Genomic DNA, 17,975 nt, shown 5'->3' on the forward strand with positions numbered 1-17,975 from the left:
GAAGCCCATCTTTGGCCCCGGTCGTGTGAATAATTGGTACTTTATCTTACTAGAATCAACTGGTGGAGGTCATTGTCAGCATAGGCACAGATGGCTCACAATTAATGAAACTGAATGATACTCAAATAAACAACACTACTCTTACTTGACTCTATAGGAGATAAAAAACTAATAAAAGATATTTTCATAGAATCATTTAGCCTGCAAACGCTTCCTGTACTCGTCCATGACACCACTGTAATCTTGAGGAGTGTACGGAGACGTGAGCTCAGCGTAAAAGGACGGCTTGCGACGATTCTTGACGCCAAGGTCCTTGAGAAGCATATCAACGTAAGGAACGCCTTCAAAGACAAAATCAGGCAGGCTGGCTCCATAGCCAGCAGGGTAGCGCCATTTACCCCATTGAGTATGCATCATGACTTCGTTTGTGATATCCTCCTGAGATTTACTTTCTCGAACCAACTTGTTGTCAAAATAAGCAGAGATCCACACTCCCTGCATCGAAGCACAGACTGCCGTTGTAACAGACGAGATCATGCCAGCAAAGGCAATGTTGCGCTTGCTAAGGAAAGCAGGAGGGACTATAAAGCGGTAGTTCCGCAGAGGCTCAGCGTTGGGGCGAGGGGGAGAGCGAAGCTTGGGCTGTTGCTTGAGCTGGGGGAACTGCTTCTTCACGCGGGCATCAAACTCAGAGTTGAGCTGGGCCTGCTCCTTCGGCCCAAACGGTAGACCGAAAGCGTGCTCGCCGAGATTGGAAAACTTGACGAGCGACTCCTTCTTCCACCCTGTAGAACAGATCATGCTATCTGCCTTGAGCTTCTTCCCGGACTCTAGAAGAACTTGACCGGGCTCAAGACGCTCGACGTTGTCGATGTGGACGCGGATCTTTCCATCACGGACCAAGTCAAAGAAATCCTTGTTGAAGTTGAGAATACTGAGGCCACTGCCAATCCAGAACACGTCATACCACGGCTTCAGCTTCTTTGTTTCTGGGTGGTTATCGTAGTTGATCTGGTTCAAAACGTCGTTGCCCATTGATCTCCAAAATAAGCGCACAATCATGCGACCAACTGCCGTACCATGAAGAAAGCGCCGGATCCCTCCGAAGCCATCCTCGTGGCCCCAAGGGCAAGGAGCAAACCATGTCATGAAACGAACAGTCAAGGTCTTGTCAATGCGAGCCTTCAGGGGCGTCACCCATCGAGGGGCAATCCACACAGGGCCGTTGGTCTCCGGCTTGACAATCAGATCGACTTGAGCTCCAGCATCAACCATGGCGTATGCAACATCATAGGCAGATTTGGCACCACCGACCACAATGGCATTCTTGACGTCCTTGACCTCATCGGCTCGAGAACAAAACTCTTTGGCATGAAAAAGAGGCTTGCCAAAGCTCTCGCTGCCTTGAAAGTAGGGCATGTTGGGAGTAGAGGTGAGGCCAGTGGCGACAACTATTCTTTTGGCTTTGATTTGACGTTCACCCTGTGGGCTTGTCACAGTAAGGTTCCAGCCATCATCGCTGGTCTGCTCTACCTGGCCGACTGTGCTGTTGAATTGGGTTCTCTCAAGTATGCCATGATTGCGGGCATAATCAGTAAGATACTTGTGCAGAACCTTGCCAGGAATGTGATCGTTCTCCTCCACACCGTAGATGGCTTTGCTCATAGGGAAGTCAGGAAACTCATAGGTCCCAATCATGTTGTTGGACTTGAGACCTGGGTACAGTCTGTTGGCCGACCATGTTCCTCCAATGGAGTCATTTGCCTCAAGGATGGCAACCTTCTCATCAGGGTGCGTTTCAATATAGGCTTTGGAGGCGCCAAGGCCGAACCAACCTGTGATGACTTCAGTTGGTGTGGATTCTACACGGTAAGGGGAGTTGGAACTCACCAGAGCCAATGACGACCAAGTCATATGATTCTGACATGTTTGGTAATGTAAGATAGGTCTGTTTTGTTGCAGTGAGATAGAAGAGACAGAGTGAACACGCAGAGGAACTACGAATGCAAACGGACTGGATAAAGTGGGTGTCTTCTACGACATAGAATGGCCTGTTGTTCTTTTACACCATGATAAGCTTTCCTAATCTCATGTTACAGCGTTTGGGACCCCCTGCTCCAAACCAACGTGCGGCATTCCCCAGGTGGCATTTCTCAACCCTACAACTCCGAAGCAAAGAATAGAAGGAATAGCGTCTGCATCAACATAAACCTTGCACTAGTGCTGCAACGGCCTTATCGGAGAGGACTAGGAGGTTCCGGAAGTGGCCCCACCTTTCCGAGCGTGATTATGGAACCGTCCGAAACAATGGACCCGGAACCCAGTCGGAGGTCTTTAGGAAGGAAGAGATAAGCTGGACACGCTCTGTCTTGGGCTGAGATCTCTCTGAAGCATGATAAGCGGAATATTCATCATCCAGAAAGCTTAATTCGACACTTGGTAGATCCATGCTGTGGAATAATCAGAACGCGTTCACTCCTTCTATCCTTCATGAGAGACCGACAATAGGAGGATAAACATTGAGTACAACTGCGTTGAAATGATCATCTCAACTAACTTGCGGAGGAGCATACTGAGTTCGGGCTTCTTATTCGTAGGTAATGTGTCCGTCAATCTGTCCAGCGTCCAACCCACCCATAATCTTGATGTCTGTAGCCGTAATGTGTCTAGACGCATCGCTAAAGAGATAAATAATAGCGGGCGTAAGGTCATTTGGGTCGCTGAGGCGCCTCAACGGCGGGGCCTGGTATGGCTGCTTTGCATCCCGCTCACTCTGAGTGGCCAACACATCCCTGAACATCTGAGAATCTACGTACCCAGGGGAGATGGAGTTGACGCGAATCTTGTGCTTGGCTAGCTCTACCCCGATTGCTTTTGTGAGCATAAGAACGCCGCCCTTGGACGCGTTGTAGGAGGACATGCGGCAACCTGGAATGGCGATATGAGCGCACTGAGATGCCATCATGACAATGCTACCAGGGGTGCCTTGCTTGATCAGCTGCTTGACCACGCGCTGAACAGTGAAGTATGTTCCTCGCACCTGTAAAGGAAATGTTAGACAGCAAACAGAGTCTTGGGGAGGATGGCTCCTACATTAATTTCCTGAATGCGCGTGAAATCCTCCCACGACTGGTCAACAAATGGTTTGTTGCAGTTGATCCCTGCGCAGGGCAGACATCCATCGAGAGATCCGAGGGCCTCAATGGCCTGATCGACACCAGCATTTAAGCTATCAAGTATGGTGACGTCGGTCTGGAAGTAGTAAACCTTGGTACCAAACTCTTCTTCGACGCTAGAGAATGCATCCTTCGATTTGGCTTGAATGTCTAGAACGGCGACATTGGCGCCCAGTTCGCAGAGAGACCGCACAGCTGCGAAGCCGATACCTCCGAGGCCGCCGGTCACAATATAATTGCGACCGCGCAGCTCGAACATGGGGCGGACATTGTGAAGCTTGATATCTGCCATGGTTCAAAGTCGATGGTATACTTGTGCAAGGATATATTGGTTACTTGAGATTGTGGTCAGACTGATTTGAGACAACACGGAGTATGCTGTCCTGTCGAGCGGAATACGCTTGCAAACGAGGTAGGCTTGACGCTTTATGCTGGCTGGGCCATTTGGCTTACCCCACACACTCCTCGGACCTGTCTTTGAGAGCCGCTACACCGTCCGTCATTCCGTGTTCTCCGGTAAAGTCCCGATCGATAACTCACAGCCGCCTGTGACCTGCACTGGGACAAATAGGTGGGGAATGCTTCAACTGCTGTACTTATTATCACATTATCACGGTAATTTTATATAGAGAGCGTCACTAGTGCAAAGCCATGACTTAAGATACTTAAAGTTGAAATAGTAACCTGAAAGCTATGATAGTAAAACATCGTGATATCTATCATACCATCCCTGATCAGACTTTACGAAGACCAAACGCAAACATCTCATTCGACTCTACAGCCTCTTTGTCCCTCATCTTGTTAGCAGTCTCCACGCCAGCGACTGGGACGCGGTATTCCAATTTCTCTTGACCCTGCGAATTGGGTAGTGGGTGAGGATATGGCAGGTAAGAAGGCATCAAACCCAACTGCGCTAACACTGTTCCCTGGTCCCAGCCAATGTGTTCATGATAAAGCCGGTCTCCACGGATGTTGACAACAGCAGTGAATGGTACTTCAAGCTTTCGCCCCGTGGGAGGGATCCCTGGTGCACTAGTGATAGTAGAAACGTCAGTTGGCATATTCACGGGTAGGATGTATTAGTTTGTAAGACATACAGCCAGTCAATCTGGGAATGGTGAGTGCATATAAAAAGAAACTCGTCGATGACTCGATCAATGCCGAGAGATCTGCTAATGAGGTAGGTTTCCGTATCTGGAGGGTTCTGGAAAATGAAGTGGTCGCGGTAGAAGGCGGTCAGTTTCTCCCGGCCGATCCCACCTGTCATCTAGGTATTACGAGTCAGTTGCTATAACTCTTTACACAAATATGCAAGGGAGGAGGGCAATTACCGTAGGCACATGATTAACATATGGCTCTTGTACCATAGTGCTCATGGTATTCTCCACGGAGCGGTTTTCGAACTCCCAATAGGTATGTTCATCCCAGATAACTTCTAGATCAAAGTATGGTCCGTTCATAAGAGGCTTCAAGAAGCTAAGACTTCGGCTGTGAGAAACAGATTCCATGTTGTAGCTGAAGTCTTTGCTAAAGGGAGTGCCGAACAAGTACGATGTTGCTTCCGGGTAGTTGTAAGCTGTCACCGCTTTTGTACGCTGCAAGCGTTTGGAGGCCTTCCCAGCAAGATGATGCAGCTGTGGGACCTCTGAGGAAGTGATTGCAGATACATCGTTATCCCCAATATCGCCGAAGATTACAGCACCTGAGATCTGGGGGAATGAGTCGACATGTGGAGCTATTTGATTCCAAAGCGGCGTCGAGTATGCTACAAGGACATCTGTTAGCTCGTCAATCCGGCCTTTCAATAATTTAAAACTTACCTATGACACCAACGACGTTCTTGGGCTCAGTAGATTTCGTAGCTTCGAGCTCCTTTAGCGCCAGACTCAGAGCTTCACCAGGGTTGGCTAGCCCAGCCTCTGTGATCTCAGCGACAGTGTAGCCCTCTTCTGCCCATTTCATCAATGGAGACGGCACACATCCGTCGATCCGCAGTGTATCACTGGTGGCCTTGCCAGTCTCGGACACGAGGATGATTAATCCTGGTCCGGAACCCCGTCTGCTAAGAGGTTCAAGAATTGTAAGGCTGGCTGTAGGGCTGTGCAGACGAGTAGCTGGGAGAACTGGAGACACGAAGAAATTGTTTTCCGTCATGATGAGGGTTAATATGAATTATGCAATGATTTTGTTGTACTTTGCTACTAGGCTTGGCCTTGAACACAAGAAGTGTGATGGTATAGTGCCTCAGGGTTTCTTTTATGAAGGCGGAGCCTGTGTCACCTTGTGATATACGGATATACGGTTCAGGCAAATCGAATATTCGGCCTTTCCATTCTCGAACAAAAGGGCAGCAAAGATGCAGGGCCTATTGGCTCATTCCTTCGTCTGAGTCCCTTGCTCACGACCTCAAACCTGCTACAGCTATTCCGCACCAGGTAAAGTAGTCGCATAGCTACTGAGACCCGGCGGCTTCCATGGGTCAGACACCGTTCTACGGATTGGAGTTCCGTCGCATATGGGTATGAATCATATGATAAAGGTAGTTTCCGAAGCCCAAGCCGTTCCGCTCCAACATGATTGGAGATACAATCCAACCACTCATCACTGTTTTACCCCGCTTCTTTCGGCTGTCATGCCACCCGACTTATTTCCTATCTATGTGCGCTACACGAGTCATTCACTAATTTTCCATGTCTGAATTAGGAAGCCCGAGATACGATTATGGCAAGCTTGCTCTTTAGGTCAGGTGTGCACTGAGACGTTGACTTGACTTGATCCGTGGGTGTAAGGCTAATTGGACATCCGATCCGAGATTACGATGCATGGACATCAGAAGATAAGCATTATCATGGGAAGGTTCAACAATGGAAGAGAAGTCAGGATAGAATTAATTATCAAAAAGCAATCGATTGTGATTCTATCTGGACTTCAGACTCTTGTGGCCGGGTTTTCTCAAATGATGGAGCAACAGATGAGAGATAGAGAACAGTGTCCAACAGAATTCGACACGACTCCTCGAATGAATCGATGATCCTAATTCTGCCATCTGAAGCCCGGGTGTCGCCATTCAAGGTCTTGGATCTCCGACAGAGTCTTGCCAGCTAATTCCCTCTCCACATCCACGCCTGACCTTCTCTTATTGCTCCTCTCGATTGTGAAATACATACAGATGCCAATCAAAAAGATAGATGATTGTGCTGCCAGATTGAGACCGTTACCAATGCGATACTCGGGTCCATCGAAAGGGAGGAATGCCCAAGTTGATACCAAACCTCCAATGTTACCAAGCATCACGTTGAAGGCGACCGCAGAAGACCGAGAAGTATCCGAGATGACGTTTGCTGAGACATGGGCATTGGGGAATGCTCCCATCGCGAAGATGCCGCATACTGGCAGGAACGTTGCCGCATAGCGCACATGCGGATTAGATGTTGCCAGAAACATGCTGTACCCTATCATTGAGAACGGTGCACATATGATAAGGAATATGCCGCGCTTGTCCACCTTCCAGCTTATATAGCAGAATAGCATGCATATGATTGTGCCCAGGACGTTTGGTGGAACTGTGAGAAGCTGCTGGTTTTGTACGGAGTGCTGAGGAAAGATTGTGCGAACAATGGTAGGAAGAAAGAAGGACAGGCCATGAACAGTGATGAAGTTGAAGAAAGATATCACGGCTGTCGGGATTACCACTGGATTCAGGATGCCTCGGAGCATTCTCTTGGTACCAAACTTGTCGATAATCTCGGTCGTTCCGACTCTCTCTGACATGATTCTTGTATTTGCCAATACCTTCTGCTCTGGTGATAACCAGGTAGCAGTTTCGACTCTATCAGTGAGCGTGAAAAATGAGATCACCCCCACTGCACAGGTCACAGTGCCTTCAACCGCGGGTATTAGCAATGCTTGTTCATCAAGAAATCGGCAGACGTGGGGAGTCTTACCTTCAATCGCAAAGATCATCCTCCATGAATGCAAGGAGCCGAAGCTTTCAAGACGCAAAATGGCAGAGGCAAGCAGGCCCCCAAATGCACCCGCCAAGGAGGCCGAGATGATAACGAACGAAAGCCGAAAGGTCAGTTCACTGCGCCGATACCAACGCGAGAGGTAATACACATTCGCTGGTAGCATGGCCGCTTCGAAGACGCCAAGTAAGAACCGGAGTCCGCACAGAGTCGAGAAATCATTGACAAAGGCCGTGCAGGTGGTGCAGATACCGAAGCCGAGACAGCATGCAGGTATGAACCAACCCGGCCCTATCCGCTTGCACAGGAGATTCAGAGGGATCTCAAACAGAATGTAGGAGATGTAAAAGATGGACAGGGAAATATTAAAGTCGTAACCCTGCATCTTCAAGTCGGCCTCCAAACCTGCGATCTTGGCGTTGCCTGCAGAGTTATCAGAAACATGCTTGGGAGTAGTTGCCTTGGTATGCTCACCAATGTTTGCGCGATCAATGAAACAAAGCACTGAATAGCAAGTGTATTAGCTACGCCTCGTCTATGGCTTTGAATTCTTGAGACGTACAGTAAATAATCGTAACCGTGGGCAATATACGAAGATCCATCTTCCATCGAAGTTTGGACTCCAACGCTTCGTCAATGGGTATCGCTGGTTGGCCATATCTGTAACTCGTGGTTAGTACTCTCTATCCATCGATCCAAGACTTATCTTGGCGTCCTACTGGTGCACTGTGCCCTCCTCGATATCTTGCGTATCTGAAGACTTCTCGAGGGAGAATGGGGCTTCAGATTTAGGACGTGTGGGTGATGGCTCCATTTTGGCAACAAGACAAGACACTTAACTTATGTTTAGTGAAGTGAAGAATAAAGTTTTAGAGTTTGGGGCTGGTTTCGATTTATATAGCTAATCTACTGGATTAATATGTTGCAAATGGCAATATTCCGATACGACGGAAATAAAGGTAATAACGGAATTAGTTAATATGCTTGGCATTGTTGGTATTACTTACCTGTTTACGCAGGGTCTTACCCGATATACAGTCGGATAAGGGAATGCGGAAGACTGTTGTGTATTACCGTTCCGAAGCTTAGGAATAAGATAGGAAATGTAGCAGAACAGCTGCTGCCTATCGCATCCTGTACTGCATATACAATACACAAGGAGCTGATAAGTTAAAATGCTCAGCAGGCACATAAGGCGGCAATTAACAGGGCCTTGTTAATTATGTGGATACTGATTCTCTGGTTTGTATGTCTCTTTACCTTAGTATAATTGGTTGAACCGAGGGGACCAATGTCTCTACACTTCTGAACAGATACTGCTTATCTACCCAGCGTACCTTATATACATTTATCAATACAGCAGCATAATACCAAACTTCCATAGGAGTATTTCGATAGAGAAGGTTGTCGCTACCAGGTCGTATTTAAGGGATGATATAAAGAGGGCTCCTCTGTTGTGTTCATTACAGCAAGATAAAGAAGAGACTTGGGCAGGCCTTCGAATATTACTTTAGATGAACATAAGGGCAAAAAGCCTTAAGTCTGGAAGTAACTAGGAAGTTACAGTGGTGATTGCCTCGACTGACTTATTTGCCCAACTATGAAACAATTCAGTTTCTGATCACTGATGGTCTTAAAAGCAGGGGTAAAGGTATTTGAGACTTATGAAATACTTAATAATATTCTTAAGTATATTACCAGTATACCAACCAGCGTCACAGAATCAGATCTTAAAGCAGGCCCTGGGACCTTCGAAGCTCTGTCTGTATTTACTATATCCCGAGCCCTTTGTCCCTTAGCTCAAGTCAATCATTCATTCCATCAAGCAGTAGTAAGAAAGAGATACGATTAGACCCAGTCGTAATCAGAATCATTATCTGATATTGTGGTCCCAGATATAAGACTGCCGATATCACTCTCGGCGCGCCCCCGGTCATGGTACCGAGCGCGTCGCTCAGCCCTATCTTTCGCTTTTGCAGTTTTCTCCTGCCGGCGTTGAAGATTCTGCTGCTCTTGCTGCCGTTGCCTTCGTCGTTGTGCCACAGGCTTCCAGCAAGTCATGCAGACCCGTCTATTCTCACTGGAGGAGTCCGTGTGCAAGATACAACCCTTGCCACACCAGCATTTAACAAATACCTCGCCTCCTATACCGATTTTATTAGCACAATTATATCGAGTAGTGCCTGAATGTGGGTGCAATCCACAATCAATGCAAAACCGTGATGTGGGTTTGCTGCCCCATCGCCCTGTCTTTCCTCTTCGCGTGCTATCCACCAAGCACTCTGCTTTTCTGAGGCATAAACAATCATAGCATCCCAACAGATCTATTCCGCGTAAGGCAGAAGCTCGCTCGGCTGCAAGCACATCGTCCACCGTGATTGCTATTACTGTGCGAAAATGTCTGCTTGCCGTACGAAGCATCAGGTTATCAAAGCTGTCGATTTAGTTAATGATAGCATTCTGAATTTCGTTCGGTAAGGTACTAAGCGACAAAGGTCATGGGAGCGTAGATATTTTGCCTTTGTAGTGGCATGAATTGCCTATAGTGCAGAGGTGAGGAAAAAGGCTAGAGTTAACAGTTACGATAGTGATATTATGTAGTTAAGCTTTCTCGGGTAATAAAGGCCGGCCAAATTAAATAAGAAATGGGGCTTAAAATCAATTCAAAGCCATCGACAACTGATTCGATGGCGTCGTGTTAGATCAGATGCCATGATGACGTCTTACAATGGCAACCCTCATTTTTCCGACTAGTTATTGTGATTCGTTCAAGTAGCTTACGATGATTGGTAACATCTTATAAATGATGACAGCTAATTAATTAAAACAATATGCATACCTGCAGTGAAAGTATTATGTGTTTTGCAGGGTCCTAGGCTTCATAACTACCCTGAACCGTGGCTTCATGAATCTTTAGCCATTTGCCACGGTACTGCTCAACCCGTTGCGCCACGACCGTAAGCTTGGGCAAGCGCAGCTTACGTGTCGGCTTTTCCTTGAGTTTCAGTTGTGACACGACAGAATTAACCGAGGCCAGGGTTGGATTGGCGTCCGTGCTAAAGACATCACAACACAAGACATGCTGCTTTCGCTTATGACTGACTCATGTTAGTGCTTTACAACCAACTAACAGAGTCTGACTGCTTACTTCATGGCCAGTATTCAATAAATAAAGCTACAATATATTTATAGCTTAATTAGTCAGAGTCTGTTATTGTCTCGCGTCGCGCGCAGCGGTAAAGCCGAGTCACTGATAAAGAGTTGCTGATAAACAAGTTTGGGCATTCCGGTTTTCTCCAAGCGAGACTTATTGCTGCCCATTCTGGCAGTTGTTGCCCCTTTTCGTTAGGTCTAAACTCTGAGTTTAGTCCACTTTTGTCTCGCCCATCACGCCAGCCATAGAACACATTGACCACAAGTCGCTCCAGGCGAGGCTTTGGTCTCTTACAAAGTGAGTTTACCCGGCACCTTGTCCCCACTCTACGACACAATCCAGAACGCTCGTCTGGTTCGACATCGACGCCCCAAAGAGGCTCCACTTTAGAACGTCTTGGACAAAATCGAACTGAACTTCAATCGGAAGGACCCTTCTGAATTAATTCTTCACTGAGATTGTGTAGACCAGTTAACGATAACCTTCTGGGAGTACCTAGACGACAATGGGTTATTATTCACTTGTTACCCTTGAGGCCCGACTGTAAGGAATAACGAATGCAACATACTTTACGGAGAATTTTCGTCTAAATACAGGGATAGCAACACGAGGTTCCTGTCAGACTCTGACAGCCAGAGCTAATGGTTGGCGACCCTTGTTCTGGATGAAACGCTAGTCCGTATCGGTACTTGCCGATGAACTCAAGTGGGGGCAAATGCATTCTCACATGTTAATAAAAGGAAGGCTTTACTCACTTGTTCCCCCTTCTGCCGCAATGCATACAGTCTTTCCTCTAATATTTTTATTTCTTTTATAGACCCACAAGTTCTTGTTCCTCAGCGTCTTAACACAACGTGCCTTCAGCACGCCCTATACACACTCAACAACTCTATTCGACAACCATCCCAACATCTCAAGCCATAATGAAACTTACACGTGCCATAAGCTTGACCAACTTCGTTGTGGCTGGCTCCGCTCTGGGATTCCAAGTTTTTGTATTATATCCTTGGCATAAAGAGCTAGACGAGAGCTTCGAGAAGCTGAAGAAGGAGCATTTGAGGGTCATGGATGCAGCTGGAGACAGTCTGACTGAGCCGCAACGAAAGGCCCTCTCTGACAAGATGAACGAACTGAAAGCTCAAAGCTCTAGAAGGTGGTGGTGGCTCTAAATACCCCATGGAATAGAGGGCGATCGCTGCCCGTTTTTCTCTGGTTCACTTGCTTATTGTTTTCGGCAGCTTCCATTTCGTCAACCATGCACCCAATCCCAGAGAAGCAATCAGTGCTGCTAGAGAAAAGATTTTGCCGACTAAGAACAAGTCGGTGGCCGATGTAAAGAAAGAGACTCCTACGGATGTATCTCTGTACGCAAGATACGCCCTTGCTGGTGCCTTCTGTTGCGCATTTACCCATGCCGTTCTCACTCCCGTTGATGTGTAAGCAAAGAAGGTTCCTTTATTTTAGTTTGCCCCAATGTTGAGATTGTGCCTCTTGTGATGTTACAATGCCTTTTCCGTACTAAGGCGGTCCATCACTGGGACTGGTCGTGATGCACAACCCTTTCCCCAATCGCACCTCTATACAATACCAGCCGACTCAGCAAATATTGTTATAGTCCACCCCATAATGGTATTGTAACTGACACTTCTCCCTTACACAGCGTCAAAACAAGGATTCAGCTCGACCCAATCACGTACAGCAGCAGCCTGTCCAGGAGTGCACGACATATTGTTTCGGCAGAAGGACCAGGAGCTCTCCTGACAGGTTTAGGTCCCACTATCGCCGGCTATTGCCTCCAGGGCGCTTTCAAATTTGGCGGCTACGAGTACTTCAAAGCTCGTGCGGTAGACTATCTGGGGCAATCGACCGCTGCCAATAACCGAAATGCCGTTTACCTGGGCTCAGCTGCTGCGGCCGAGTTTCTTGGCGATATTGCACTTTGCCCATTCGAATCTGTTCGAATACGGCTGGTGTCTCAGCCTGGCTATGCCACCGGCTGCGTGAGCGGTCTAGCGAAACTAGCGCGAGAAGAGGGTATTGGTGGTCTCTACTCCGGTCTGAGCCCTATTCTCCTCAAACAGTACGCTCAGCCAGAATAACCCTTGTCGCCATGATAGTTGGTTGCTAACTCAGGCAACTATTGCAGGATCCCTTATACAATGGCAACATTTTTAGTCTACGAGAAGGCTATCCAGACAGCATATAGCGTTGTAGACAAGAGAGAGCTCTCGTCGATGGGAGTTACTGGTATCAATCTTGGTGCTGGGCTTGTCGCTGGATTGGCCGCCGCCGTCGTCTCTCAACCGGCCGATACGATGTTGAGTAGAATTAACAAGGAAAGAGCAGTCATAGGCGAAAGTACATCCCGTCGCTTGTTCCGAATTGCTGGTGAGCTTGGACTGCGCGGTGCTTACACAGGCATGCAAGCACGTGCAGTTATGGTTAGTGGCATGACGGCAGTGCAGTTCGGCATCTACGGAGACATAAAGAAGGTGCGTTTGATCCTTGATCCCTCGTTTTGTTGTTACACTTTATTGAGACTTTTACTAATCTTATCCTGTTCAAGATCTTTGGGGCAACTGATGGAGTAGAGTTGAGCGAGCACCACGTTGCTCACGTTGCTGTAGACACTTTTTCTGAGGAACTGCAACAAGCGGCTGTGTAGCCTACTGGATGAAAGTGAGCTTGGTTGCAAATGTTATTGAATTAGACTTTCCCATCCATTTTAGATTATGTCGTCAATATAGCGTATGTATCTTTTAGGCATTTCCATTTGCGAGGACTTGTCCACCTTATGCAAATCCATTGTATCCCAGATCGTCTTGATATTGTTGATACATGTCTGTACTGGCAGCGAGGGTTAGTAGAGCAAAGGCATAAAATCGATTCAAGATACCGCCCTGGGTTTCCCCAACTTTGGTATCATTGAAGGTCAACCCTTCCAATGACCCCCAGATATCATCTTCATCATTGAGCTTGTGCATTTGGGTCAGTCGTCTCAGGTAACACGGGTCGCAGAGCGCTCGGGCCGACAGACATTATTGTAGAGCGCCCAATCAAGTAGATGAGCTGAGCTGGGATGGGGATAGCTTGACTCACAGAGTAATCCTGTCTGTGCCGATCTTCAATCACGGCTTTGGCTCAACTACTGACGCTTATCGTGGGACAGACACCTTGAATGACCAGGCTCAAGCAAGGGAGCTGTTTTATATCCAGAATGATCGCCATGTTGGAGGCTTGATGTAGGATCAGCTGATGCTAGTCTGGGAGAAGAAGGTGTATCCCTTCAGTGGTGAAACAGCTCGCCGCGATGAGGTGGCAGCTATATCTGCCATTTCTCCCAACTTCAACGTCTCCCTCCTCTGCTGTATCGCTACAGATGGCGCCATTAAGTTTGCCACCTGGCATTCTACTTCAATTTCTTGGTCCAAGGTCTCCTACGCCGCGCCACCTGGATCAGCAACTATTGTTCAACCAAACTTCATCAGGGTCACAGCAGTCGGTCCCTCAAGTGCGCACATATTTATCCGGGGACGAACAGCCAGCTTCAAGGCCTTTACTGTGACATAATCGCTGAGGCTGGGTCAATATATTGGAACTTGTACACAATATCCTCCCCTAACCCGGCAGCGACGCCTGAAGAAAATGCATTTTTCGCTCTTGACCGCAGTTAAATGGGGGCTCAAATCTTCTGCTCTGGCGCTCATGGATATGTGCTTGAAGTACATTGTGATGGCCAGTATTTCAGTAATTGGGAATCAAACCTTATGTCTAGACCTTGAAGTATTATTAAGGGTAATCCCACCGCTATCTACAGACACAGAGCCCTGATATCGGACCTGTAGTAGATATCTCCTATGGGGACTATATACCGAGCTAAAGGTCTTGTATCCCCTGCGAAATTGGGTAAAGTTCTAGACTGGAGCGTTTTACAGCAACTTCCAGATAGGTCAGCCATGCCAAGCGGTTATAGCCCAGATCCTGCCATTATGGCTCTATGTGAACCTCTGTTATCTTACGCACTACCTATAAACCCGTTTTGGGGGTTTGAAGCTATAATATTAATAGGACAAGTATAGACAGAGGAAGATTGAGTAAGGGAGTGGATCTACAGGTAACTCAATTAAAGTCTAGAGTCACTTAAATTGACTAGTTACACTGTAAATCGGCTACTGAGAAGGAGAGATAAAAGTATAAGGATATTGATAGTAAAAGAGGTCTCATGGGTAATACGAGCGTCGTAGTCAGAAAAGACAGGTAAGTTGGTGACTCGGGTACTGCCTATCCTAGATCTACTATATAGACTTTAAAGTCTAGAGTCTGTGTATCTCTGCCACGAGATAAGATATCAATCAAGGATAAGTATTAACGTCAGATACAGGGAAACCGGCCACCCCCAGAAACCGGCCACCCTGCACTAACAGATAATAAAAATAAAATATTTAATAACTTTCTTTCTATAACTTAAAATAAAAAAAGTAAAGATTTTTTATATATTAATAATATAATACTATATATAAGTAATTTTACTTTCTATTTATAGTATATAGTTATTATATAATATAAGTTTAAATAAAGCTTAAAGTTAAGAAATAGAAAATCTTTTAAATTAAATATTAAATCTAATTAAAATAGTATTAGCTTAAATATATAAGTTTTAGGCTTTTTATTACTTATAATAGCTATAAAAAAATACTATAAAATTATATTACTTTTTAAAATAATAATAATAAGTTTTAAAATAATATTTAAAAAACTATATATAAATATATATATTATTTTAAAAATTAATTATTAAATAAGAAAAATAGTTATTTATATAAGTTAAGCTTTATAAGCTAGCTTATTACTTTAAAATAATATAATAAAAAATAATTTTAATTTTACTAAGCTTTATTAATATTAATAATAATAAATAAACTTACTATTAAAACTAAAAGCTAAATTATTATATATATATTAAATATTATATAATATATATTAAATAAAGTTATAATTAAAAACTTTATACTTTTAGTAATCGCGGACGCGCTGTTGTCATCAGAGCCCATGCTAGCTAACAAGAAAAAGAGGCAACCCAAATGAAAAGTTTTCATAAAAGCCTTGCGGTCGCCTTTGTGAAAATCTAAAACTGCTGTGTGACATTTTCAAGCTATACTGACCAACCATTGATTGACACAGCATTGGGCGAAACAGATACGACAAGCCTGGTCTGCCTTGTTGGCTCAGCGAGCTGCAACAGGGGGAAGCCACGGAATGTGATTTAACGCTAAGTCACTGAGGTTGATTTAAGTTAAATTGTAATTCATAATATTAAGATAAATCAGGCTGTAACAAGTCTACTACTATTACAGCCAGCTACCCCAGCTTAGCGATAGTAATATATAATTTAGCTAGTAATTATAGGCACGCTATTATAATTAGAGTCTGACTAAGCATAGGTTTAATCTAACTACTAGTCTAGTAATAGTATAGTATATTTTACTAAATAGGCAGGGCTTTAATTAGCTAGAAAAAGTAAAGTATTACTATATTATTAATATATATAATAAGCAAGCAAGACAGACAAGCAAGCGGGATAGATAAGTAAGTAAGATAATATACTATATAGCTTAAAAATAGCTTATTTTATAGTATTTTATAACTTAAATAAAATAGTTAAAGATTTATAAGAATTATATTTAAGAATAATATAGTTAATATATAAGATAAGCAAGTGTTAAGACCTGACTTTATATAAAGGTCTTATTATATAACTAAGGAATATATTATGATCCCGATGACTAATCAGGGCATATTATATACCAAAATAATGAGAAAATTCAGGGCTTTCGATTGGTGTGCTTACCTAAGCAAAATGTGGAGAATTGAGCAAGTTCCACATATTAAAGTTTTTCTATAAACTTTAATAATTTCTTACTAAGGAAACATCAGTAAGAAAGTCACGTGACTTGGGTCACGTGATGATTATATAATGAGGATTACGTATATCAGATTTTTACCCCTCAGTTGGATGATTCATAACGCACCACGAAAAACCTTACTTTCCCATTTAAGCTTTATAAGCCTACTAAAGCCTAGCGCCTTCCAAATTGGGAAAAAAGTATATCTTATTTTTCTCCGAATTTTGGCGGTTTTTGTGATAGTCTTTTCATCATCATTGAGGCTACCCCTCTTTGGGAATCACAATGCCCGCTCTTTTGTAGAGTCTATATAAGACTCCGGATTTCCCACTTCTGGAACTCCTTCTTTCTTAGAGACTTATCAACTTTTCTATTACATAATATATATCATTAAATTCGGAAAAATTCGCTCTATTTAACAAGCCCACTTTTATCTTATAAATCCTACCCTATGCCTTATTATTCAGCAGTTACAACCTTTTATCCACCTAATTCCTCCTCTTCCACCTTATCAGTCACTATAGTACATCCTACTACTTATAGTGAATTTATAGGCTATTTTATTCAAGCCTTAACAGCAAGCAGGACAGATAAGTAAGTAAGATAATATATTATATATTTAAAAATAGCTTACTTTATAGTATTTTAAAACTTAAATAAAATAGTTAAAAATTTATAAAAATTATATTTAAAAATAGTATAGTTAATCTTATTATATTATATTTTTTAAAAATTTTATTTTATTTTATTTTATTTTATTTTATATAAAAACTGTTTTTATATAATATAAAATCTATTTTTAATTAACTTTATATAAAATAAAATAGTAATAATTCTTAAAAAAATTTATAATAATTATTATATAATTAAATAACTTATATCTTAATTTTAGCTATTTTAAGCCTAAATTAAGCTTTTTATATACTTTTAAAAATCGGCTTTTAAAGTATAAAGTAAAGTGTCCTACTTACTTATTTATTTTCCTTACTTATTTTATATATTAATCTTATTATATTATATATTTTAAAAATTATATTTTATTTTATTTTATTTTATATTATATAAAAGACTATTACTATATAATATAAAATCTATTTTTAATTAATATTATATAAAATAAAATAAAAATAATTTTTAAAATTTTTTATAATAATTATTATATAGTTAAATAAGTTATATTTTAATTTTAGCTATTTTAAGCTTAAATTAAGCTTTTTATATACTTTTAAAAATTGTTTTTTAAAGTAAAAAAGTAAAGTATCTTACTTACTTATTTAACTTACTTACTTATTATATATATTAACTATTATATTATTATAGTAATAATAGCTAATTATTAAGGGCTTAGGCTTTAGCCCAAGCCTCTAGAAGGTCAGGTGACCTAAGGACCTGGCCTAGATCCGGGCCAGATCTAGGCTAAAACTAGAGTATTTAAAAAAAAGAAATTCCTTAAAAATTCCCTTTTCTTTTTTTAAGTTTAATAATATATTTATATTAATATTCTTAGCTATAGCTAAAAAGCCAGTCTTTAATAATTATTAAACTTCCCTTAGCCTAGGATATTAATAACTCCCTAGCTACTACTTATATAAAAGAATTTAAAAAAATACTATTAGTATATTAAGGCTATAATTAAAGGAAGGAAGATAGTAGGCTATATAACTTATATAAGATATAGGCTAGTAAGGGCTAATAGAACCTATAGCTATATAAGTAATAAAAGTCCTTTAAAGTATTTAGCTTTAATAAGCTTAAATAAAAACCTAGTTTAAAATAA

General features: G+C 43.0%; 6 protein-coding genes across 6 annotated transcripts; 1 reads left to right on the forward strand and 5 right to left on the reverse strand.

Moving 5' to 3' along the window:
* Positions 1 to 192: 192 nt before the first annotated feature.
* On the reverse strand, positions 193 to 1,927 carry FVEG_05796 (hypothetical protein; the record flags this gene model as incomplete). Its single annotated transcript, XM_018894029.1, has 2 exons — positions 193 to 1,862; positions 1,891 to 1,927. The coding sequence occupies 2 exons, from the start codon at positions 1,925 to 1,927 to the stop codon at positions 193 to 195; spliced, it is 1,707 nt and encodes a 568-aa protein (XP_018751001.1).
* Positions 1,928 to 2,587: 660 nt separating this feature from the next.
* Positions 2,588 to 3,468, reverse strand: FVEG_05797 (hypothetical protein; the record flags this gene model as incomplete). Its single annotated transcript, XM_018894030.1, has 2 exons — positions 2,588 to 3,040; positions 3,094 to 3,468. The coding sequence occupies 2 exons, from the start codon at positions 3,466 to 3,468 to the stop codon at positions 2,588 to 2,590; spliced, it is 828 nt and encodes a 275-aa protein (XP_018751002.1).
* Positions 3,469 to 3,910: 442 nt separating this feature from the next.
* Positions 3,911 to 5,330, reverse strand: FVEG_05798 (carboxymethylenebutenolidase; the record flags this gene model as incomplete). The annotated part of the gene is made up of 4 exons (XM_018894031.1): positions 3,911 to 4,208; positions 4,274 to 4,443; positions 4,508 to 4,941; positions 4,997 to 5,330. 4 exons carry the CDS (start codon positions 5,328 to 5,330, stop codon positions 3,911 to 3,913), a joined length of 1,236 nt encoding a protein of 411 aa, XP_018751003.1.
* A 747-nt stretch (positions 5,331 to 6,077) lies between these two features.
* FVEG_05799 (hypothetical protein) lies at positions 6,078 to 7,955 on the reverse strand (the record flags this gene model as incomplete). The annotated part of the gene is made up of 3 exons (XM_018894032.1): positions 6,078 to 7,645; positions 7,704 to 7,801; positions 7,861 to 7,955. 3 exons carry the CDS (start codon positions 7,953 to 7,955, stop codon positions 6,210 to 6,212), a joined length of 1,629 nt encoding a protein of 542 aa, XP_018751004.1. The 3' UTR covers positions 6,078 to 6,209.
* Positions 7,956 to 8,758: 803 nt separating this feature from the next.
* FVEG_15728 (hypothetical protein) lies at positions 8,759 to 10,365 on the reverse strand. Its single transcript, XM_018904921.1, has 2 exons — positions 10,290 to 10,365; positions 8,759 to 10,239 (listed from the first exon to the last, which is right to left on the reverse strand). Exon 2 carries the CDS (start codon positions 9,560 to 9,562, stop codon positions 8,990 to 8,992), a length of 573 nt encoding a protein of 190 aa, XP_018751005.1. The 5' UTR covers positions 9,563 to 10,239; positions 10,290 to 10,365; the 3' UTR covers positions 8,759 to 8,989.
* A 628-nt stretch (positions 10,366 to 10,993) lies between these two features.
* FVEG_05800 (hypothetical protein) lies at positions 10,994 to 13,207 on the forward strand. Its single transcript, XM_018894033.1, has 5 exons — positions 10,994 to 11,448; positions 11,534 to 11,731; positions 11,956 to 12,375; positions 12,442 to 12,787; positions 12,862 to 13,207. Exons 1-5 carry the CDS (start codon positions 11,219 to 11,221, stop codon positions 12,958 to 12,960), a joined length of 1,293 nt encoding a protein of 430 aa, XP_018751006.1. The 5' UTR covers positions 10,994 to 11,218; the 3' UTR covers positions 12,961 to 13,207.
* The last annotated feature ends 4,768 nt before the right edge of the window (positions 13,208 to 17,975 follow it).

Source organism: Fusarium verticillioides, chromosome 3 (genome assembly GCF_000149555.1).
Source record: "Fusarium verticillioides 7600 chromosome 3, whole genome shotgun sequence".
NCBI lineage: Eukaryota > Fungi > Ascomycota > Sordariomycetes > Hypocreales > Nectriaceae > Fusarium > Fusarium verticillioides.

Bases quoted from the DNA above. Each gene is read 5' to 3' on its own strand.
- FVEG_15728 (XM_018904921.1), bottom strand. From the start codon at position 9,562: ATGCTTCGTACGGCAAGCAGACATTTTCGCACAGTAATAGCAATCACG.
- FVEG_05800 (XM_018894033.1), top strand. From the start codon at position 11,219: ATGAAACTTACACGTGCCATAAGCTTGACCAACTTCGTTGTGGCTGGC. The intron at 11,449-11,533 runs GTGGTGGTGGCT...TGTTTTCGGCAG, and splicing joins AAAGCTCAAAGCTCTAGAAG to CTTCCATTTCGTCAACCATG. The intron at 12,376-12,441 runs GTACGCTCAGCC...CAACTATTGCAG, and splicing joins AGCCCTATTCTCCTCAAACA to GATCCCTTATACAATGGCAA.